This window comes from Pseudonaja textilis, chromosome 2, assembly GCF_049901715.1.
Source record: "Pseudonaja textilis isolate UNSWEBS1 chromosome 2, rPseTex1.2, whole genome shotgun sequence".
Classification (NCBI taxonomy): Eukaryota; Metazoa; Chordata; class Lepidosauria; order Squamata; family Elapidae; genus Pseudonaja; species Pseudonaja textilis.
In genome coordinates this window covers 42,212,278-42,237,693 of record NC_141991.1, presented here as the reverse complement: position 1 = coordinate 42,237,693, position 25,416 = coordinate 42,212,278, and the positions used below count along the sequence as shown (strand labels likewise).

The following is a 25,416-nucleotide window of genomic DNA, read 5'->3' as shown; positions in this document are numbered from 1 at the left end:
TTGGAACTGAACCCAGAAAGATATTTCTTCCAACATTAGTATATCCTAAAATATTTCATTTTTCTAACTTCCAACACTATCATCCAACAAAAATAAAAAAAATAAAAAGAAACAAAAAAACTCAGAGGGCAGGCTCAGTGGATCACTGGCTGTTTTTCTGTCATCAATTTACTACGTTTTTATGTGCATTCTTCCTCAATCCTGCTTCTGCCACCTCTGTGTCCTCAGTACCATTAAATGTAGATCAGGGATATCCAATTTGTGCAACATTTTGAAACATTTTAGACTTGTGAACTTCAACTCCCAGTTTGGATGCCACTGCTGTAGGCCAAAGGAAAGAAGAACACTGTTGCCAAATTTGGAGAAAAATAATTATTATTCCTCCTCTTCTTTCAAGTACTATTTCTCTATTTCTGCAACGTCTTCCTCTACAGAAAGCTCCTCTGGCTCCCTCAGTGAAATAGGACTAATGATGCCTCCAGCTGGCAATGAGCTAAGAGAAATTTCCAGTGTTGCAGGATAAAAGATATATAAAAACCATTACCACTCAATATTTGTGTTGCTGCATTTTATGTCAACTATACTTTTCAGAGTGCAACACATGGCAAAAGTCGGAGTGATAGCCAGCCAGGTCCTCTCCAGGAGGCATTTACAGCTAGTGGCACAGCATGGCTAGGTATAGACAATAGAATTTTTTCTTATTTTGTGTTCGCAAATGTAGAGATAAATCAGGTACCAAAGGACCCAAGACTAAACACAAAAGGTGACGGGACTAGATGTCACTATCATACACTGCCATCCCCATCCCACCAATGGACTCCAATATTCATAGAATTTGTGAATTTATTCATGACACAAAACTATTCAAGTCAGTGTCAGGAAAGTCCATCTAACCACTCAGTCATCCCCGAATTCTCCAAACATGGAAATGAAGTTGCAGTATTTTATATTCTGCAAAAACCTCAAAAGTGTGTGAAACAACCATCAATTTTGTCTGCAACACAATTGGTCTGCTTAGATCAAATTAAGGCCTATTTAATGTTCAATAAGTGCTAGGGGACAGGGATTCCCAACCTCTGGGCCACAACCCACTAGTGTGCCGTGAGCTGTTTGCAACCAGACCATGCAAACATTGGGTGAGTGTGCATGCGCACCCCTTGTGCAAGCAATATGCACGTGTGCTTACAAGCCATTCACAGAAAACCATCCCCTCCTCCTCCTCCTGCCAGTCCTACAAAACCGGAAAGGTTGGGGAACTCTGTGCTAGGATATTAATCAGTGTACAGAATAGTAGGAGTTGAATTCTGAAATTACCAAAGCTATATTATATGAAATCATGGTGGCATGTTTGGTAGTGGTGTGCTTGATTGTTCTAAATAATATATTTTCACTTAGAAAATAATTTTGTCATTGGACAAAAAATATTGTTATTGTTTCTACTACTCAGAAAATGAATAAGTTGCTAGAATTTTGTCAGGGACTTTTTGAAGGCCATTTATGTCCACGAGATAATCTACACGAAAGGAGAAAAATGGCCTATTCTGACTTTGGGAAGTATTTCAACAACAGGATAATTTTCTAAGCTGTTTGAATCATCCACATAGCAGAAAAAAAACCCATATATTTTTACCCTCATCTGGTATACAGATATATATTACTATTCAACTGTGGAATTCCTTTTATTATGATTAAATGTTCTACAGTGCTTATCGGTGCACTGAGCACTATCTAATGAACTCACATATTAAGGACGCCAGATAAAACTTATCATTGTTTCTTCATTTAATACCTTTTAGAGGAATCTGCTCATAATGTTTTTATTCAAGCACTAAGTTTGTAAGGAGCAAAAAATATGCATACATACATACATACATACATACATACATATCCCAGGTTTTGAGTCATTATCTTTCAAATCATAGGCAAATTGTAAGGAGACATAGTAATTATCTAATTCAATACCTGTACAAAATAAGAAAAATACATTTGTTTTCAGAGAATATACCAACTAGTAATCAGTTGCAACTGAAGAATATTTTGGCTAGATCCAAAAAAATAATTTTAACCAGAATAGGAAAATAAGAGAAATTCATATACAAATGGATTTGAAAAAGAATGCTTTCTCATTATGTAACATCATTGTAGTTTTCTTGTATATAGAAGTATAACAGTATTTTAAAAATGCATTTTGCTGGGGAAGAAATGCTCCATCTTCTGAAGTCCGATAGAAATATATTTATATTGAAGATTCAAAGAGGTCATAACTGTTTATCTTATTTTCATCATATAATGTTATTTTTTCCATTAGCTGTTTCTTTTTATCATTGATTTTTATTTCTTTAATTAAAGCTGAAATAAAAGACAAAATAATATCACTGATCTAAATAATGAATATACAAGTTTAGTCTCCGTTTCATTGAAAACTTTTATGGAATGCATTTCAACACAACGTCTAAAACAGATCAACAATTCATCAGAAAGCTAAATATTATGTAAAGAAAAATATTTTTAAAATGCAAACACAACAGTTAAAAGAATCCAAAAGTTGTCATGAAAGACCAGTCCAAGACTTCTGGAAAAAGCGTGGCCTTAGTTTGCTTTTGAAAGCCAAATTCTGCAAAAAGCAAAGGGAAGAATTCCTGTGCCTGAGTACCATCAGGGAAACAAACCACCAGATCAAGAATTCCACAGAAATCTTATGGTCTACATAGGTGCAAATCCCAAGCATTTGGGAGTCGTATTATTTAGAATAGTAAAATTAAAATTAATCAAAATTAGGATTGATGAGACCAAAATTAAAGTCTACTTTAAGCTATGGAAATTGACTTGAGTGATTTTACTCCAGTCCCTTTCTCTTAATTCAACCTGTTCTCTAGGATTACTATTGTAGAGATAAAATGAGTCAAAATCTCTCAATTTATAGGAAAGAGACAATATAATCCCAATGAATAGACCTGGAAACCAACCAATTAGTTAAACAGTTATAGAATTAGCAGTGTATGTTCTGTACAGACAGCTCTGATCAAAATTCTGTCAGGCATACCAGTATTTTCAACCACTTCCAAAATTTAATCTAGAGGTTACCAGTGCAAACATCATCATTAATGCAGCTGACGAACTAGCCAAAGTGGTAAAATACATTATTTAGTATATCTGGCATATGAGCATCCAGCAGCATGTAGGTTTTCAAATATGAGTGCTATCCCATCAACATAAGAATAAATATATATTGGAGTGAATATTTTCCCAGTAAACAGTACTGTACTTCCATTTTCTTCACTATATTTACCCTTTCTGATTTATTGCTAACTATATTGTTTCAGGCTCTCCTTACTTGGACCTGAGGAGAAACTGTTATATGTCATTGCTATTTCTGTGATGCTATATCAAACTTTCCACATATTTTTTGACATTATTAATTTCTACCAAACCTGAAAAAAAGAATATTTATTTTAAATTTTTAATAATCTTTATTGAACATATTTTCACAATTAAAAGCACATTTCCACTCATTACAGTGTATTTGTACTAGTGTTCACTCACATTGACATATTTCTAAATGTATAGGTTGCTACTAAGTATTGTTACAGTTATTCCTACATTCAATTTAAGGCATATATTCACATAGTTATTTACATAATTATTTACATGGTTATACAAAGTATTATTTCATCTTACCTTAACTCCTACATATCTCATCCATCTGCTTTACGTCTTTACGTCTACCAGTTATACCATAAGTTCCAAATCTCACGATACTCTGTTTCTTCTCTCTCTTTCAATTCCATTGATAACCTATCCATCCCTGTGCATTCTGAAACCTTTTTTATTATCACGGTGTCGGAAGGAATATTGTCACATTTCCAGTTCTGGGTGAAGGCAATTCTTGCCGCAGTTATTGTATGAAGTATGATATATTGAAAGTTTTTGCCAATTTTATATCTTAATATACCCAATAAAAATATATCTGGTTTCAGTTCAGTTTTTTGTTTTGTAATTTCTTCTAGCCAATTCTTGATTTTGAGCCAATATTTCTTAACTTTAGGGCAGGTCTGCCACATATGGAAAAAATTTCCCTGTTCATGATCACACTTCCAACAATTTGCTGACCTGATAGGGAACATTTTAGCCAGCCTTGCCAGAGGTAAGTGCCAGCTATAGAGTATTTTATACAAGTTCTCTTTATAGGCTACTGATAATGTTACAGTAGTTTGTAGTTTATTTACCATAATTTTTCCTAATCTTCCAAATCAATGCTATATCCCCCCAAAATTGCCCAAATTATCATACTCTCCTTTACTATTCTTCCATTCAAAATCTTAAAGAGATAGTTATACATTTTAGTAATAATTTTTTCCTCTGCCCCCTGGAATATTTTATCTAATTCCTGTTGATCTTTGTGTATCCCATATTGTTCTATATGTTTCTTATGCCTTAATTGGATTTGTAGATATGGCCACCAATCTATCTCTATTTCTTGTACCTTCAATTCTTGGTTTGATTTTAATTCTCCTTGCTCGTCCAATAATTCTTTGTATCTAACTATTTTATTTAAGTCTAGGACATTAGGATATACCATTGCCTGTATATTAGATAATCACATTGGAATTTTCATATGATTTCTCTTGATTCTCTCCCAGACAGCTAACAAGGCGTCCCTAACTTGGTGTCTCTGAAAGTATGAATGCAATTTGTTTTTCCCCTCCCCAAAAGAATATTTAAATATTAGCTTTTACCTTGTGAGGAACAAGAGGTGCTATCGTTTTTTCTCTGCTGTTGATTTGTTTTTCTGTCAGAGTCTGTATTTTTTGCTATATACATCATAGGCTTAGGGAAAGAAACATTTTCTAGTTCCAGACTGTGTTTGGCTGGTGCACAGCAGGAAGCGTGTTCTACAGCGTCCCATGAACAGGTACAGGATTCATCTGATTCACAAGGTACCCGTAAATTCTGCTCAGAGTATGTTTCAGAAGGCAAAACTTTTATACAAGGTGATAATATAGTGGTACAGTTTAGAGATCCAGAATTGGCAGAGGCCTTGTGGTTATGACCATCGAAATCAACATTGAAGGGACTAGCTGGTTCATCATTGGTTTCTTCTGGAATATTGGTGAAGAGCCCAAGATTTCTGCTTCTTTCTGACATGTTCTGATGATCTGCAATTTCAATCATTTCATTCACCTGTTTTTGACAAGAATGTTAAATGGATTGTTTCTACTTTCCTCATTGAAATAAAACAATTTCCCTTATTTTCTACGTTTACTTACTCTTAAATCCAAGAAAATAAAGAAAATAAAAGGACTACATAGCAAGCACATCTTCACTAACAAGCTGATTATGTTTACCTCTTTTGTGTTTGCATTCTTTTTCCGCAGGCAAATGCAGATAGAAGTGGCCAAGTATAAAGAAACTGTTTCTGTCAAACAAACAGTTTGCTTATCTTGGTATTTGTGACATATTTGTATGGCAGCAAGATTTTCAAAGTTTTTCTCCTTAGTACAAGACAATTCTTTTGCCATTCTGAGTTCTTCAAGCAAGGCATCTTTCTGTTGAAGAAAAGGTTGGAAGAATGCAGTTGATGTTATTTCTCTGTCCTTTAAAGAATTGTTAAGTTATTTGGTTCCCTTACATAATGAAGCTGAAAGTAATTGTTCTGTTTTCTACATATTACTAAATAGTTCCACAAATTTTAACCGGGCAAAATGGTGTATCATAGGGGAACAATTTTTGAGCAAAGGTACCTCAAAAGAACTAAATTATAGAATGTGCTTCTAATCCATGACTCTGAGGGAATGAAATTTTGGGAAGTTGTGGCTCCTTCAATGTTGTCAGGCTGCTACTATGGTTATTTTTGAACATTCTTTGGCAGTTGCTCAGCTACTCTTGCAATCCTGTGTTTTCTCTGCTTATGAGGATAGTGGGGGGGGGGGGAAGGGAAGAGGAAGGAACCTCATGTACCCTTCTTATGCAGATGTGGAACAACTAAACTGCATAAAACAACAACGATTCAAAAATTATATTCTCCAGTCTGAGGACTTCTCACTCTCAGGGTCTTTCTTCAAACATTTAAATCTTCCAAAATATATTTTCTACATACCAGAAAAATAGGATTTCTTCTTTCATCCACTGCTTTCATGCCAGTCAGTATTTCTGCTAAAACCTAGAAAAATGATCACAATTAGATTTTTTAAAAATTATAATGGACATCTGATAATCCTGACCTTCAGATTATTTATACAGTTCATCTGGCACTATCTAGGCGCAATCCATCCTATCGTAGAAGAAAATCTTTCTATCAGATACAAGCCAGCTTTTAACCAAGTCTATAGAGATTAATATTGCCTATGCTGACAGGCAGCTTCTCTCTTCAATCTTAGGCAGAAGCCTTCCTTAGTCTTATAATCCAAAACCCTTTTTTTAAGACACCAAGACACAATATAGCACAAATGGTGCCTGCCATGCAAAGAGTGTTCTCTGGCATGGAAAAATGAGCTTATTCATAATTTTTCAATCTCCAAGCATAATTTCATGAAACAACATCTTGACATTTTACTAATTTATCCACTGGAAGTAAGTTATCAAACTTAATTAAAGGAAAACATGTCCAATTCTTGGCATGAGAGTTATATAAGATTATTCATGAAGAACAACAACTTACAATTCCACAAGCAAATATGTCCACTTTTTCAGTTAGCTGCCCATGCCTGACAAAATCTTCTGGGAAATAAGCTAGTGAAGCTTGCAAGACCTTGGTTTTTATCACAGTATATTCCGATTTCTTTTCCACAGGATGCAGCCTAAGACCAGAATGTCCAAGTTGTGGTACAAAGTTTGCATCCAGCAAAACATTGGAACTGTTTGTATAGGAGATAAAAATACAAATAAAAGATCAGCTACAACACTGATCTTTGAACGTGAATGAGAACTTAACCCTAAGCAGCATTATTATCAAAACAGAACTTATAAACATCAGTTAAACAAATGTGTGACCAAAACCTGGTTTTAAAGCTATAAGAAATGGCAGTTAATTTCAGGTCGTTAATACTGTGCATACATTTGAATTCTAACAAAATGTAATGTAATGTAAAATATAAATTATGCCAATATTATCAACCAATAGTGTTTTATTTTCATGACAATTTCTTAAGGCAAACAAATTATTTTCTTAAGAAAATATGTATTCATAAATATTTTTTTATTTATCAAACTTATATGCTGCCCATCTCAATGAAGGCAACTCTATACATCTGGAGATAAAATAATTAAGTGGTGTATTAAGCAGAATAAATGAATAAAAGAACAAAGAGTGCACTCTAATTTTTCCATTCAAACGTTCTAGTTATTCTGCCCTATTTATGACAAGGGAAAGAAAGCCAAAATCAGCTGAGAGGGTAGCTGCAGATGTACACCGTAGATTCAGCAGGTAAGAATTGATTACAGTACATTTTTAACTAATTTCGTGACTCTTGGGGATTTATCTGACACAATGGATTACTTCTAAACTTAAGTTTGCCTTGAACTATTGAAGGTGTGTTTTGCTTTCCCTTTTTTTAGTCATGAAAGCCAAGCCAGCTCTGTGTGTGTATGTGTGTGCGTGCATCTATGTAGGAGGAAGTACTTTATGAGTCAGTTACTTAATACTTATTGAAGACAAAGTTGCTAAGAAGGATCCAGCACTGTACTGATGTTGTTTAGCTATACTCCTTTCTTATGAAAATGCAACATTTTTAATCGGATAGACGTTTAAATAGTTCATTAAGTAATATATAATAGGATACATAAAGAAGTAAATGCTATTTTAAATGCACATCCCCACCTTTTTATATTTCCATGAATAATTCCAAACTGATGTAAATGCTGAATGGCTTTAATTAATCCCAAAGATATCCTGGTGCGTTTCTCCCAAGTTAATGCTTCAGAACTATCCTGAAACAGAAAGAACAATGGATCTTTAAAAAGATGACTGTTTAGCAATGAACACTCCTACTGCAAAAATCGAATAACACATTGGGAATAGTTCTGCTGTTCTGCTCTGCTGCCATATATTTCAGCCCCTTGAGACTGATACTGTATTGGATTGCAACTACCATCGTCTCCATGAGGATTGGAGATAGACACTGTAGTTCATCAATTTGGGGGACACCAAGCTCTGAAAAAGCACTATACTTTCTTTCAAAATAGAATTACGGAATATGGAAATAGTTTTGTTGTGCGCCTAGGAGCCCTCTCCCCTCAAAACCCTAACTGTGTAGCAGGAGTGTCAAACTTGATTTCATTAAGGGCCACATCAGGGTTGCATAGGTTGTTTGACCTTGGGGGGCAAGGGGAGCTGTGGCCGTGGTAGGCATGGCCAGCTTGATGTCCTGCAGCCTTCTGCCAGCAAAAATGGAGCTCCATTTTCAGTAGCAGAGTGCTGCAGGAGGCCATCACAGCCATCAACAGAGCTGCATGGAGCCGTCCCAAGCTCCATTTTTGCTGGCAGAGGCACTGCGGGCCAGTCCTTTGCTGTTTCCAGGATGGCCTTGTGGGCCAGACCTAAGCACCCCAGGGGCCAGATTTCGCCTGCAGGACTTGAGTTTGACACCCCTGCTATATAGCAACAGCTAAACATACTGCAACAGAAACTGGTATTGAAGGTCAGAAAAAGTAATCACATGGTTGCGGGATCATTGCAACAGCCAAAACTTTGAGGATCAGTCATAGGTACCACCCATTCAGTACCGTCTTAAGTTCAGTCACTGAATGAGTGGTTATTAAGTGACGACAACCTGTTATTAACAGTTATTCTGAATTCAGATAACTAAGTAAGCCAAAGAGCTTCTCAACTGTTTCAAACTGGAGCTGGTTGATTAAGTAAGAGCTGAACCCACCTTCCCATTCCCCGTAAATTGGGCTGCCTCCTTCTCCATCATGTGTCAATGATTTTATTCTGCTTGTATTGTGATTTTATTGGGTATGTTTATTTTTGATTATTTTAATGTTTTTTTAATCTTGTATGCTGTCCAAAGTTGCTTTGAAACAAGATGGCTGGCAAATAAATTTCCTATTCAATAAAATAAAATATCAAGCACAGCTTACTGCCTAAACTCAACCAGATTTTAGGGCTACAGTATCCACTGGGTTATCACTGAAACCAAGATCTTTTTGAAAGGGTTAGAGAAGTAAATTCTTGAGGCGAAACAATAGATAGAGTCAAACTGATGCTTCTGTACTTGGGGGTGTCTGATTCCTCATTAGCTGTTTGCCTTTCTACTAGTGATACAGTCAAGGCATCTTCCCCCCTATCTCTGCAACTCACATCAACTTCAATGAGCAATCTCATGTCTTTGAATGTTGTTATTTGGAATGTAACTCCCATAAACCCTCTCATGCTGGTTGAGCTGACAGAAGTGCTTCCTTTTAATGGATGTGCTAAGCAAAAGTGCATGCTTGTTGCTTACCTGACAGTGTAACCTGTCCAGTAACGATCCATTTTCCATGTAGGGATAAATCAAGGAGTGAAGTCCATTTTCTACACAGAAACCCAACAACTGTAGAATATTAGGATGGCAACATCTAAAAGGCATTTGAAAAAATTGTATTTATTCATTTATTGCAATTATATCCCACTACAATCCCACGGGAAACTCAATAATTTCCCAAGAATTAAAATATGGTTACATTCACAAAACAATGAGATATAAGAAACATAACACACAAATCCAAAAAGACCTTGGTTGAGGGAAAAGTTCTTCCAACCTTTTCTTTCAGATGGAGCTGAAGATCAAAAGAGAAGAAGAGCTATAAAGGTTAGCTAGGAACAAACAGGCAGTAAAGGTAAAGAATAAGCAATAGTTTTGATGGAACAAGAATAGAAAATTGAAACAAAGAAGAAATTGAACCCTATACAAAAGGAGTATAGGTCTATAAAGTGTAGCATTATACAGGTGAAACTCGAAAAATTAGAATATCGTGCAAAAGTTCATTTATTTCAGTAATGCAACTGAAAAGGTGAAACTAATATATGAGATAGAATCATTACATGCAAAGCAAGATAGTTCAAGCCGTGATGTGTCATGATTGTGATGATTGTGGCTTACAGCTCATGAAAACCCCAAATCCATAATCTCAGAAAATTAGAATATTACATGCAATCAATAAAACAAGGATTGTACATAGAACAATATTGGACCTCTGAAAAATATAAGCATGCTTATGTACTCAGTACTTGGTTTGGGTCCCTTTTGCAGCAATTACTGCCTCAATGCGGCGGGGCATGGAAGCTATCAGCCTGTAGCACTGCTGAGGTGTTATGGAAGACCAGGATGCTTCAATAGCGGCCTTCAGCTCTTCTGCATTGTTCGGCCTGATGTCTCTCATCCTTCTCTTGGCAATGCTCCATAGATTCTCTATGGGGTTCAGCTCAGGCGAGTTTGCTGGCCAATCAAGCACAGTATTCCCATGGTCATTGAACCAGGTTTTGGTGCTTTTGGCAGTGTGGGGAGGTGCCAAGTCCTGCTGGAAAATGAAGTCAGCATTCCCATGAAGCTCATCTGCAGGAGGAAGCATGAAGTGCTCCAAAATCTCTGGCTGCATTAACCCTGGACTTAATGAAGCACAGTGGACCAACACCAGCAGATGACATGGCTCCCAAAATCAACACAGACTGTGGAAACCTCACACTGGACTTCAAGCATCTTGCAGTGTGTGCCTCCCCATTCTTCCTCCAGACTCTGGGTCCTTGGTTTCCAAATGAGATGCAAAAGTTGCTCTCATCAGAAAAGAGGACCTTGGACCACTGAGCAACAGACCAGTTCTTTTTTTCTTTAGCCCAAGTAAGATGCTTCTGATGTTGTTTGTTGTTCAGGAGCAGCTTAACAAGAGGAATATGACATTTGAAGCCCATATCCAGGATCCGTCTGTGTGTGGTGGCTCTTGATGCACTGACTCCAGCCTCAGTCCACTCCTTGTGAAAGTTCCCAACACTTTTGAATGGCCTTTTCTTGACAATCCTCTCCAGGCTGCGGTCATCCCTGCTGCTTGTTCATCTTTTTCTTCTACCTTTTCCCCTTCCACATAACTTTCTATTAATGTGCTTTGATACAGCACTTTGGGAACATCCAACTTCTTTTGCAATCACCTTTTGAGGCTTTCCCTCCTTATGGAGGGTGTCAATGATGGTTTTCTGCACAACTTTGAGGTCAGCAGTCTTTCCCATGATTGTGATTCCTACTGAACCTGACTGAGAAACTATTTAAAGGCTCAGGAACCCTTTGCAGGTGTTATGGCTTAATTAGCTGATTAGAGTGGGACACTTTGAGCCTAGAATATTGAACCTTTTCACAATATTCTAATTTTCTGAGATTGTGGATTTGGGGTTTTCATGAGCTGTAAGCCATAATCATCTCAATTATGACACATCACAGCTTGAACTATCTTGGTTTGCATGTAGAGTCTATCTCATATATTAGGTTCACCTTTTAAGTTGCATTACTGAAATAAATGAACTTTTGCACGATATTCCAATTTTTCGAGTTTCACCTGTAGGCTTTAAGACAAAAGAAATATAGAAGTCAGCAATAAATATATTACAGATATAAAACTGATACAAAAACACGACACTGAACTTTAAACAATATGGTGTAAAGTAAAAGCCTATAGATAATAGTTAAAATAGTATATACTGTAGTTTTAGCAATAAGATACTAGTTTCTGAAATAGTTGAAGGATTTAATATTTACAATTGGGAGGGATAAGCTTTTCTTGTTGTAAAGTCTCCCCCAGCCACTGAAGGATGCAAAAACAAAATAAAGTAGCTCTTCATTTCTAATACTTTATGTTTTTATTGAGTCAACATAAAGTATTTTGTTTCACACCATGACAAATATGATACTGAATTATATTCCTAAAGTATAGAACTGCTATCTTATGAAAAACTTTAGCTATCAGTCATGGGGCATCACAAAGAGGACAAACCTATGTTATGGTGGGGTGGAAGTAATTACTCTGGTTTTAAGAAATGGATCCCTGATATGAGTTTACTGGTTTTTAAAAGTCTTTGTGCTCTAAAACATTAGATGATGCATTATGTTCCTATGTGCCCCCCTTTATTGATAAATTCAATAACTGAATTCATTCTATAGATATTCATAGTTTTCATAGAGATTTTTATTGTTGCTTTTTTGGTTAGGTAAAACGTATTTCCGATATGTTTAGTTTTTTTCACACACCATTTAATGAGAACTTTTTTATTTTGCATTTTACTTTTTTAACCAGGCAGTGTTCCCTCTCTCTCTCTCTCTGTGTGTGTGTGTGTGTGTGTGTGTGTGCGCGTGTAATCGTTAAAAGAGTCAAGATGATAGCCTGATCATATCCTTTCTTTCATGTATTGTACATATTACACATATAAGCAAGAGGCATGGCTTCAAATGCAGTGAAGGCTGCCATCTTGAGTTTTTTACTCAGCCTTGCCAATACCTCTGATTTAAACAGAAATAAACAGTTGAGCGTTGTAAGAGAATCTAGCCAGCATGCCACAGCTGTTCACCAGATCAATTTAAACCTTAAATTGGTTTAAAGCAGAATTACACTGAGTCTCTTGAGTTCCCCCACTTCCTATACTCAAAAAACTCTTCTATAATAGCTCTCCTTTCTTCTGTAACAGTCTTTGTTCCCTCCTACATGTTCATAGAGTCTGTTAGACATTCCATAACAAATTCACAACTGAATTAAGAAATTTTCCCTGGATTAAACATCCACTTCCTGATTCTTCAGGGTGAAGTAATTTTCATAAGGAAGTGGTTCTGTTGTGGAAATTATTTATATCTTTTATTGACTACATTTTGTTACTGTAGTTTTAAGAAAGAAAATTCATTTCTTATTTCCCTTGTTTTCCTTTCACTGCTTTGCTACTTATATTAATTTATTTACTGGGATTTTCCTGTTATATAAACAAAATTTTTTATTGTTTCTTGCAAATTTCTACTCCTTATATTAATGTAGCACCTCAGATACTGCTCTACCATGGCGTTCAATCTCTCTGCCCCCCGCCCCCCATTGGTGCTTGGATGAAAGGCTGAGCTAAGATCCTGAGATGACCCAATAGACCGCAGGAACTCCCTCCAAAATTTGGCCGTGAATTGAACCCTTCTGTCTGAGATAATTCCAGGGTGGTGGTGGTGGTGGTGGTGGTGGTGGTGGTGGTGGTGGTGGTGGTGGTGGTTGTTGTTGTTGTTGTTGTTGTTGTTATTATTATTATTATTATTATTATTATTATTATTATTATTATTATTATTATTATTAAAATACTTAACAAGCTTAGTCACAGGAACCAGAAAATTTAAGGTTTAAAGACCTCAGGATACAATGAAACCACAGATTGCTAGCAGTTTTTGGTCAGGTGAAAAGGCAGAAAATCCCAAGAGATTGAATTTAGGAATCAAGAAATTCCTGGTGGTTGAGTTTGACTCTGGTAACTAAGGGAATATTGGCATTTCTGTTTGTACAAGCCTATGTGTTTATCTCTCTGTGTCTAAAATCATTATTTTGAGGTCGTTTATAATGAAAGTCCTCCCCTCAATCCACCCATATTCTGGGCCTCTCCAATGCAAACCCTAAGTTACTAATACTTTTTGAAAATAAAAGGTTTATTTCATTAACAGGAAAAGAAAAAATGAATGAGATTGTTACAATGCCTACCCGAGCTCAAACATTTCTTAAAGAGAACAATTTTCTTATTAAAGCCAAAATAGCAAAAATAAAATGTAAAAACATTAACAGACTAAAAGACACACACATACAGGTAGCCCTCACATAACATCCATTTATTCAGCAACTGTTCAAAGTTGTCATGTGCTGAAGAAATAGACTTATAACTGACCTTTGAAATGTATGTGTGTATGTATTCATTTATTTATTAAATTTTTATACCGAGGAAGTCTGGCTCACAAGGTAAACTAACATTGTCATCTGCTGCTTTTCCCCACTGAAAGTGTTGTCCAGCTACTTACCGAAAGCAGATTTGCACTTCTGTACGAAAAAATACTTGTGCCTCATTCTGGAATAAAGAGAATCCTATTATTTTTTTCTGAACAGCAAGTTCATACTTACACATATTTATACATACAGTATATATTAGCCATTTTCTTTAACTTGTTTGAATCTATTAAACTCAAAATGACAGTCGGAATTGGAGAAGGAGAAGCTGTATGTTTATTCCGCTATACCCAATTTCATCAGTAGTTCAAGCTCCAAGTGTTCTCTGCCAACATGTTCATACACTGCATTTTGCTAACATTATTTACCAGTTTAGAATGAAATCACATTATATTATTGTATCTGCAAGCGAAATTCTTTTTTGCTTCTGTGTTTTTAATTCTACTATTTTCAACCAGGCTGATTTACTGATTTAACTGAGAGGTTAATTGAAATCTATATTTATATTGTATTCAATTTGCATAAATAATTTATATTGCTTTGCAGAAAAGATGGCTAAAAAGTGACAAGACTTTCACACCTTTCTCTCATCAACATAAATTCTGCTTCAATAACATTAAACCCATTATAATAATCCAAGCCTATGTATCTTAACTCCTAACAATAACTGGGGATCCAGATTTTTGAACTTCTTGTCTCTTGCTAGATTCAGCCAGTCTGGGTTCAAGACAGATAAACAAAAGATGCCCTGTGAAATTATTGTAGACCTTTTCTAAAGTAGTGGAGATAACTGCCAAGTGTCTTCTTTCAGAAACACAGTGCTAGGGATGGGAATGGCAGTGCCAGGAATCCAATATGGCTATATAGAGACACCCTCCTATTGTTAACCAGCTATGCATATGCCTTTCTAATTTTGTTCATGAGATAAATGAAGACAGGCACGTACCTCTTTTAGTTTTTTAACAACATAGTGAGCATTATCTTTCTGACCTCTGTAAGTAGTAGCAAAGATGCCTTCACTAATTCGATTTTTTTCACTGAAGCCGCTGGTGGCAATTTCCACTTCCCTTGGCATCCACAAAAGACTTGCAGTGTCATGATTAGGAGAAACTTCCTCCTGAGGAATGGAAGAACTGTAGAGCTATACATTTAAGAGAAAAGATATGATTGATATTTTGGTGAACATCAGAAAGATTACTTTCAATCTCAAGCCACACCACAGGCTTTCATTCCAAAATAATATACCTAATTCTGGTTACCACTAGAATTGCCTACCAAAAAGTATACATTTCAATTTGATTTGGTTAGTGGTATAAATCAGTTTGAAAATATGACATGAAATGTTACTAAAAACTAATATAATACATTTTATTTATATTTTTCCTTTATTACTCTCTTGAGTCTTTTCTGTTTTAACTGCCAGGTGCTAATATGCATTGTTTCATAACTCTCACATTGTATATCTTCAGAATACAGCATATTTGGATGTTCCTTCCTAGAATGGGATAAATATATTCAACCCTGAATATATGGATGGTTTTTCATAACATTAGACTGGGCAACTAACTGGCTTAGTTTGTGTATCTAACGAGTGTCAAACTGATAATTATTTATTAATGGCATTTTAATACCAGATGCAGATCCATGTTGTTTGTAGGATTTACCGCCTCAAATAAAGGATAATTTAGCTGAACTGCAAGATTTTGGACGGGATGTTATATTGTTGCTTAGCTTCTCTTGAAAAAAGCTGGGATCCAGGATTTGGCAGCTGCCTTAAACTCCAACATCTTAACTGTTATGCTTTACTTTGCCTCTTGCATAATAACCCTATCAAACAATTCATTTCTAATGAAATATTTATCTTATTTGAACAAAACATTTAAAGGAGATAGTTGCTAACTATGCACAGAATTATTTTTACCAATAAAAATATAGCCAATAATACTGATAATAGAGTTTTTAAAACTTGTTGTATATTTCAAATTAATATCTTATTAGTATAATAGTATGAATTAGTATAATATAATGTTTTACTATCTATATGCTTAAGTAATATACTTTACTGACTGCAGAGTATTTTAGCTAAATGCAATAAAAATGATCCATAGAAAATAATTTAAGTGGGGAAAACAAAGGTAGGAAAGACAATTATAATAAAACCATATTTTGTGACTGTCAGTAAGGTCTTTTCTTCTTCTTTTCTTCTTCAAAGTTCTCTCAAACTTTCCTTTCTTTCCCTCTTGGCTTACACCAAGACTGGTGCGTCTCTTTGTTGTATATAATTTATAGCTGTGTTGTTGTCTTTTTTTTTAAAAAAGTAAAATTAATAAAGTTTATTTAAAAAAAAAAAAGAAAAGAAAATAATTTAAAATAGTGTAAGTTTTCCTACTCTTTACCTTTTCATTTGAGAAATCTGAGAAATTTGAATGTAAAGAATGTGGGAGGTCCATGGAAGTTGGTGGCAGAGATAAAGAAGGCATGTCTGAATCTACTTTTAAAAGAGGATCTGAAAGTAACAAAATGAAATACATTAGAGGCTACTTCTGCAGTTTTGGAGTCAGAGGAGAGGAATATTTGTTTCATTTCAAATATCTGTACTCAGAAAATTAAAACAGTTACAAATCTTTTAGCATTTTGGGTTGCAGATCCTAGTCAATTGTGACTGATCTTGACAAAGCAATGCAAGAATGTATCTAGTTACTATTCAGACAAAGGGCTACTACACTGGGAACTGGATGAAACATCCTGGAAGAGAGAAATCGCAAATTCATTTTTAGATTATTGTAAGGAAAATTGATCTCCTGTGGATTTGTTTACATAGTCATTAGAGGTTGAGTTCAACTCAATGGTGACTTTACTTCTTTATCCACTCATCCTGGAGTCTTCCAGATGTCTGGAGTTCAAATTTTAATTATCCATTTAATGTTGTAAGCCACCTTACCAGGGGTGGGACCTAACGGCATAACAACCGGTTCGCTTCACATGTGTGCGTGCCAAATGCGCATGTGCGCACTACTTAAAAATTACCGGGTCTGGCAAGCATTCACCTGCTCCAGCTGACAAGCGGCACTCAGCTGTGCCGCGCAAAGCAGCTGGGGAGCAAAAAGCAGGGGCTAAAGGAAAGCCTAGAGCCAGGGCAGGCAGGTGGCCAAACAGATGACCAAAAGATCATCGCAGTGAATCAGTTTGGTGTCAGCTGCTCTTCGGAACTACCAGTTCTATAGAACCAGGCTGAACCAGTAGAATCCCACCCCTGCACTTTACTTTGTGGCAAGATGGGCAGCAAACAATTTTAATTAATAGATAAATCCATAGACAATGTGTCATGCTAGAATTTACGGGAACTGAAATCCAATATATGTGGCATATACCAATATGAGGAAAATTGCCGTAAGTGTGACATTGCTTAATATTATGCATGAGCCAGGCCATTATGAAAAGTTCAACAAATTATGTGGCATTAGTCACAAGGTGATGTAATGCATGAGTCTAATCACTCTCCTGTACCCTAGGAAACAGATGCATTTTTGTGGTAATGGTTATGCAAGATAAGCCCAACAACTATGAACCTCTAGTGTGGAAAAGAGTTTAATTTGTTTTGATTGAATCAAGAAAACAAAGCATTACATTTGATAGTACTGCAAAATACTTCTGCTGACAGCCAGCTACCTGCAATTTGGCAGATCGAATCTCACCAGCCTCAAGGTTGACTCAGCCTTCTATCCTTCTGAGGTGGGTAAAATGAGGATCCAGATTGTTGGGGGGGGGCAATATGCTGATTCTGTAAACCGCTTAGAGAGGGCTGTAAAGCACTATAAAGTGGTATATATAAGTCTAAGTGCTATTGCTATAGCACATTTAAGAAATAAGATGTTGCATATACAATTAGCAACTTCTTTCCTTTCTTTGTTAACTAAACAAAACTTAAGGGTTTTTTTTTTAAGTCTAAATGCTTTTTGTACCATACCATTCTGTCTTCTATGCATCTGTGTCAAGTTTGGTAATAATGGTGATACTTCCATCCCATTTCCTATTTTCTCTTTATTGTTCGTCCCATGCTGATGTGGCAAGTCACTCTCCTGTTCAGGGCACTTGAAAAGAGACCTGGCAGAATCATGGTTGTGTGACTTCCCTGTAAATATAAAATACATTGGTAGAGAATTTCTAATTGTACATGTGTAGAGCCAGAGCAGTAGGATATTGAGACTTGCACATTCAATTCAGATGGGTTTTCTGCTCAAAATACTTGCATTTACACTTGTACGGATAGGCCTCGATGAGAACAATCTATAATAATATATAGATTTCAATATCTATTTCTCCTCCATAATAATCCTTTAATTTTTTTCAGTTATACAGGTAGTTCTCAACTTACAACAGTTTATTTAGTGACCATTCAAGTTACAACGGCACTGAAAAAAGTGACACAACCATTCTTCACACTTACGACCGTTGCAGGATGGTCACGTGATTTACATTTGGATGCTTGACAACTGACTCACATTTATGATGGTTGCAATATCCTGGAGTCACGTGGTCCCCTTTTGCAAATTTCTGACAAGCAAAGTCACTGGGGAAACCAGGTTCATTAAACAACCGTGTTACTAATTTAACAACTGCTGGGATTCACTTTAAAAATGTGGCAAAAAAAGTCGTAAAGTGGGGCAAAACTCACTTTAAAAGTGTCTCACTTAGCAACATCAATTGTGGTCGTAAGTTGAGGTCTACCTGTATTTCATTTGTTTCTGGGTAAGGCATTGGGTGCAAACAAATGGCCTTCTACAATGAGTACAAGCTGCATTGAGATAAATATCTGAATTCTCCAAAGCAAATAACAGGAATTCAGTAACCTCAGGGAAACTGCAAATGCTATTATCTTTCAGGAAATTCCCATCTTTTCTTCAATGTTCCTTTTGTTGAAAACAATGCAGTAGAATGAAATTTCATACCACTGGAATCTGCCAGGCTATAATTCAGTGGAGAAATGAGATGGTTAAAGAAGAAAAGGCTAGGTATCAAGAAATATGGGGGAGGCAGAAGCAACCAGAAACATGTTATTATAAATGAGTATAAACCTCATCTGATGGCCTTATTTAGCTTAGCACTTCTTATATCTTTTCTGCTCTTTGCATATTTTCACTTGCCTAGCTCAAGAAAAGACAGAAGGTACGTACAATCTGAAATCACTTGTGCTGCTCTATAGAACTCCAATTCCTGCAGAAGTTCCAACAATTGTTGGACCGTCGCAAGCCGCACTCCCCACCACCACATCAGTTCTCTCGTTATACTAATTCCTGCTTTTTCCATGCATTTGATTTTTCTCAGCTCAGTCTGGTCAGTTATCACATGAGATGCTGAAAGCAAAACAAGACAATTTTGATTAACAGGTCACTTTCCTTTCACACATATTTATCACCTGGTTGAACTTGTTGAATCTGAAAGACATGGAAACTCCCATGGTTTTACCTCAGAATTTAATCCAGAGCTTACTTCAGATATTGCTGTACTACAAATCTCAATTATAACCAGGATGGCAGATCATGGGGAAATCTGGGATTTGTATCTTAGCAACATTTGACATGTATCAAGTTTCTCACTATGATCACAGGGAATAGTTTTGACTGTGATAATTTTCTACATTCGCAGATCCTAAAATCTACTTTGGTGATGCTCCTTAGATTGAAAAGAAAAGTTTCATATAGCATAGTTTAGGTATCTGAATTTATTTTATTTTTAGCTGATTCAATTACCAACATTGTCTACATGATGACACAGATCTGCACATTAACAGTACAGAAGGTACAACACAAAACAGAATAATATTGCTTTAAGCCATGCAAGAGGACAGATGTCAACTAATGCTGTGGGTGTCTAGAAAAAAATCATGCAGCTCTTCAAATTTTGTAGGACTTGAACATCCATCTTCCCTGAACTCTGGTGACGTTGGCTAAAATTGGTGGGAACTGGAGGATCATATAATCTGGAAAGGTATGTGTTATCCTACTTCTGCTTAACATTATTCTATTTATAGGTAATAGGTAATAGTGACAATGGAGGTCTCACCACAATTCCTTGTCTTTTTAGCAGATGACTGGCAACTATAAGGAAACAGTGTTGGCTAAAGTTCTATGCAAGTCTCTTCATTGCCCTTATAACACCCTATTTTACTGTTCCATGAAAAAGCTATAAATTGCTGATGCCCTAGAACTTGGAAGAGAGAAAAGCTGTTTCAGGGGTGGACCTCATATGCAGCACTGTATTCCCTTTTTTATACTGGCCTTTTGCAATCACAACAGCTTTGCCAAAAGGTTGAGAAGTCAATTGCTATGTTTCCTCATTTTTTTCTGCTATCATTTATGAACATTAGTGGAGCATCAAATGACCAGCTATCCATCCATATGTCTTGCCCCACCAGTGAGTATTAAAGAAATAGGTAAATTTTATTCCAATTATTCAAGTAACTATCAAATTCTGCTGTTCATCTAGAGGTAATTCTTCTCATAGGTGATGAGGAAAGTAACTGCTTACACATTGGGATTCAATGTGTCAGCTTTTTAAAGAACATACAGCCTCTCCTGGGGACAATTTAAATGAACTTTCAGGAAGGAAAAAAAAGGCAAGGCTTGAATACTGGAAACAAACAAACAAACAAAAAGAAATGTTAAGTAAGTACAGTATATTTGGCTTCATCTGAATTCCACCAATGAGATACATGTTCTCAGATAAACAAAGTTGGAAAGATTTTCATTCAGTCTTTTCCCCTTTAAGAATGGAAAGACTGTTTAAGCTACAAATTTGGGGTGCAACTTAAAGAGGAACCCTAAAAGGAAACAGGTAGAGATTAATCATCATGGATTTGCTCCCTAAGGCTGTGTCACCATGCCCCTTAAAATGGTTTCCAGCTTCAGCAAGCAGCCCGGTAAACAACATAGCAACAAAAACTCACACTGCGAGGGTTGGGGTAGAACCTTTGGTCCTCAGACTTTTGAGTAGGCTTCCCTTACAAGGAATTGGCATGCCATTTCTGACAACAGATTTTGTTTAAAAAAATAATGGGGGTAAGCAAAAGGAACTTTTGTGTTGCTAGACATTAATCCAAGCCAGAGAAGAATATCAATTTCAGCAAAATTAAGCTCCAACCAGAGTCTGAAACTTCAGCATATTTGTAAGGTAACCTTGATTTACTATCTGTGAACTCCTCCCTCAATACTAGAAGTACAGATTTATTTTTAAGCACACCTTGAGATTTACAATCTGAACTGCAAGGAACCTGAATTGCTAGCAAAAGGAAGTATTAACAGAAAATAAATCTGTGATTCCAAAGCAAGCACTGAAGTGCTGGTTTTGCTATTACTGTTCCAAATGGGAGTGGACTTTCTCTTCATCTCCAAAGCTAGTTGGGCTCCACCACCACGCAGAGAAGGTTCCCCCCACTTTCCCCCACTGTTTGTTTAAATCTGCCCCTTTCAGATTTGTACCGACCTGTTTTGCTTCTCCCTTGAGACTCTAACTTTTCCCTGCTTCCCTGCCTCATCCGCCCCCCCATCCTGCTGAGGAAGTACAACATCTGGCATCTATTGATAGGCATGTCATGGCAATTTCTCTTCACAAGTGCAACAGAGAAATGAAAAAGAGAAGCCAGAGAGAACTCCAGCTGTCTTGGCTCTTCTGTTTGTTTATATACAGACAAATGCTTGAGAAGAAAGGGACTCCAGTTGTAGGAACTTTAGTGAAAGTATCCAAACAACATTGGACAAATGAGTAAGTGCTTTATCTGTTTTGGCGACAGGACAGACTGCCACACCGGTGATGTCCTCTTTTTATTGTAAGACAAAGTACAAGACATACTTTACATATAAAGTCCAGCCATCAAGTTGTTTGCTAGAAAAATCACTCATCAGCCGCAGAGACAAGACCTAAGTGAAGCCCAGCTGAGTGCCAGATTTTCATGTTCCTGGCTTCTTGAAATGCAGTAGCTTGCATGGCATAGGTCAACATCCTATGCAGAATTAAGATGGATTTAATACTGATAAGGAACATTTCTCCTAAACTACTTATAACACAGGTGTCAAACTCACGACGTCATGTTGTCATGTGATGTTTTTCCCATTTGCGGAGCTGGGGTGGGCTTGGCCTGCACATGACGCATAAAGCCTCTGGGCTGCCAGTTTGACCTCTGATTCAGTGGTGGGATTAAAAAAATTTCATTACCGGTTCTGTGGGCGTGGTTTGGTGGGCGTGGCAGGGGAAAGATACTGCAAAATCTCCATTCTCTCCCCACCCCACTAACCTGCTTTCCAGCTCCGTTCTCCTGTGCAGGGCAACAAAAGAAGACCCAGCCAATCAGCTGGGACTTGGGAAGTAGAGAATAGATGGGGGCGGGGCCAATCAGAGGTGGTATTTGCCAGTTCTCCGAACTACTCAAAATTTCCACTACTGGTTCTCCAGAACTGGTCAGAACCTGCTGAATACCACCTCTGGATTCAACATGCATAAGGGCATGAGGGGAGGTGTACCTTGGAGGCATCTTTCCCCTGCACAAGGCAATACCATACACAGAGGAGCTGCCCCACTCCTCATTGATGGGAAATCACTCCGCAGCAGACTATTCTTCATTTTTCAGGAATGCAATCCAACAGTTCATAAATCGTGACTCATAATTATTTGTGAATGAACTAAAAAGCCAATGATGACACAGGCTTTCTTATGTATGACATAACTCTTGAAACTCCTCAGTTAATGAAAAACCATGTGGGGAAACTGAAATAACAATTTACACCCAAATATCCTCTGAGGACTCTTGTAGCTAGAACATACAAATGGAGACACCAAGATCACACTTTCATTAAGCTCTTTTTTATTTCAAAAGAAGGAAGAAGAGGTATAGCTGTAACAAAAAGCCTTTTATTAGAAGGGTTAAGCAATAAGGACAGGTCACAATAAGTGAATAACTTCCAACAGAAATGCCTTTTGCTAAACTACCAAAGCCTCTTAAAGGAATCATAAATCAGTTTACTGTTAAGGCATTTTTCACTGACAGATGAGATTAATTTTTATCATCTCCATTAAAAAAAGAGATAGTTCTTTTATTACAAAACAAAACAGAAGCCGAAATATGAAATGCAGTTCCAAAATGATTCTGATCTTTTACACAGATGCCATATCTTCTTGAGAAATGCCCAGGGACATTTATTTGAGTAGATTTCTAATTTTAATTCTATCATTATTTTACCAAGACAGTTTAAATTCTTTCTGGCATGGCGGGGTGGGCACACTGCCAGAATTTGCAAGACCTAACATTTCAGTTCATTAGAGCAAAGATATACAGTACTTTTGTGAAGTTTTAAAGTGTGTGTGTGTCTTTTGTGTATTCACCAGAACAACTAGACACAAGGACAATTTTCCCCTATGTCATCACTCTGCTAAACAACTAATTCCCACAACACTGTCAAACTATTTAGTAAGGCCATTACTAGTATTCTTCTCATCTTTCCCATTACCTATCTCATTTTCTACTTATGACTATAACTTTGCTGCTTGTATCTTTACGATTTATATTGTTTTATTTAGTTTCCTAGTATGATTTATGTTGATTGCTTATTTAGTATCCTGTGACTATCAGTAAGTGTTGTATCTTATGATTTATGATTTATGATGTATTTTTATGATGACTATGACTATGATTTATCACTTATAGATTATTATGTACTCTGACAAAGTCCTTGTGTGGCCAAGCACACTTAACCAATAAGGAATTCTAATTCTATTCATTCACCTTCATTCTGTACAGCTGCCTAAGCAGAAGACCCAAACAGCAACATCCCCTCCCTTCTCCCACACCCACTCGGTTTGCTCACCAAAGCGCATCCAGTCGTACTCGTTGAGGCAGTCCATCTTCTGGCAAAAGTCCTCCAGCACCCAGGAGGGCAAGTTGTGGAGGTAAGGAGACGGGGGACTGGACCTCTCCATGGAACAGGGCGGCGGCGGCGGCGGCTGAGCCATTTCGCTCTCCGCTTGCGTCACAGGCCTGGGAATTCCCGTCTCTCTACCTTTAACCATTCACAAGAGCTGTCAGTCCAGATGAGAAAGGGAAGGTGAACTTGGCGCTTTCTTCCCGGAGAGCGAGGCCCCGCAATAGCGCCGGACTCGCCTTCGCCTTCAGAGCGGCAGGCTAAGAAAGTCGAGGCCGCTTCCCCCAACTTGCCGCACCCCGACAGCTCCGTCCGAGGAGGAGTCGCGGCTTCCACTCAGCTCACCGCTCGGACCGCGGCTTTCAGACTGCCCTGCCTTGAAAGGGCTCGGCTCCGCCCCGAGCTCCCCGGGTTTCGCCCTTCCTGACATCAGTTGCTATACGTGACGCAAGAGTCTTTGCCTTTTAGCAAAGTGGGGCGTTGCAAAACGTCAAGGGGAGCCTTGATCGCCTCGTTTCTAGGTCACTTCGGGGAAAAGGAAACGAGGCATTGAAAGGAAAGGTGGCAACGCGGAGGGCAGGGGTAAACACTTTCGGGCGGCCAGAATTTGGGGAAGATGGGGGGACGGGGACGGACGACGCTTCGCTTACAGGAAAGGGCCATACTTTTTTTTTGGGGGAGAGATGCGAGCAAAAGGCTATTTTTGGCCCCAGGCCGGCGCCTAACATTTCTAAATAAAATTCTCCGTGCCCTGAACATCACTTACATTCCACTTGGATAAATGGAGAAACAAGGGCAGTAAGGATGAATCAGTCTGCAAGGTTTTTTAAAAAATATATATATAAGTTCAAGTGTCCAATTCTTTGAATTATGCAAATAGAAGTGTGAGAAGGTGAAAGCCTCTAGGTCTAAGACACAGTTACTAGCTAGACCACAGATTGATCCTAGCAATCCCTGTAGCTATCAGTTAAACTTAAACAGTAAGACAAAAAGATCCTTAAGCTTTTCAGACCCTATTGATATTAATTTATTAAGAGCCTCTTACACAAGGAAATAAGCTTATGTCAACAAGACAAAAACCAAAAGCCCCTTAAGATACCAAAATCCTTTACAGAAACACTAAAGATTCCCCAGATCTGGGCCCACAGCCAACTTATACAAACAGATACAAAGATTATCTCACTCCAAGGGGTGATGAAACTACACTTCCTTCCCACCAGACTCAGCTCAGCCCTCCATCCAAGCAAATTATATTTGCATGCTGTACTAACAAAGCCTAACCTTGTCTATCAATATTTCCAAACCTTCCTTTTCAAAACGTGGCCACCTTCAACTGCTTAGCGTTTGCATTTCTGTGGAATAAATTCTACCTCTATTTCAAGAAGGCATCCTGTACTCATTGACCCAGTTCAGAACAGACCAAGAATTTTCTTCTAACAGATGGAAAAATATCACCGAAAGATTTAGACCTCACCCATGGGGTATTTTAATGAGGTTTTGGCTCTTATACCTTTTTGACCCCAGTGAGTTTTGTACGTCAATCAACCATATCTGCTTATGATGTGTCATGCTTCTTTCCGCCTCCATGGAT

The 25,416-nt window shown here is 37.3% G+C and overlaps 1 protein-coding gene across 2 annotated transcripts; it reads right to left on the bottom strand.

Moving 5' to 3' along the window:
- Positions 1-1,801: 1,801 nt before the first annotated feature.
- IRAK2 (interleukin 1 receptor associated kinase 2) lies at positions 1,802-24,274 on the bottom strand. Of its 2 annotated transcripts, none has more exons than XM_026722778.2 (13): positions 23,772-24,274; positions 19,089-19,268; positions 17,882-18,046; positions 16,311-16,420; positions 14,861-15,055; positions 13,989-14,035; positions 9,441-9,555; positions 7,817-7,926; positions 6,659-6,854; positions 6,098-6,160; positions 5,346-5,546; positions 4,737-5,181; positions 1,802-2,349 (listed from the first exon to the last, which is right to left on the bottom strand). In XM_026722778.2, exons 1-13 carry the CDS (start codon positions 23,971-23,973, stop codon positions 2,237-2,239), a joined length of 2,142 nt encoding a protein of 713 aa, XP_026578563.2. In that variant the 5' UTR covers positions 23,974-24,274; the 3' UTR covers positions 1,802-2,236. The 2 variants fall into 2 exon arrangements, with proteins under 2 accessions (XP_026578563.2, XP_087779848.1); XM_087923722.1 differs by having other exon boundaries at positions 14,861-15,031.
- Between the last annotated feature and the right edge of the window lie 1,142 nt (positions 24,275-25,416).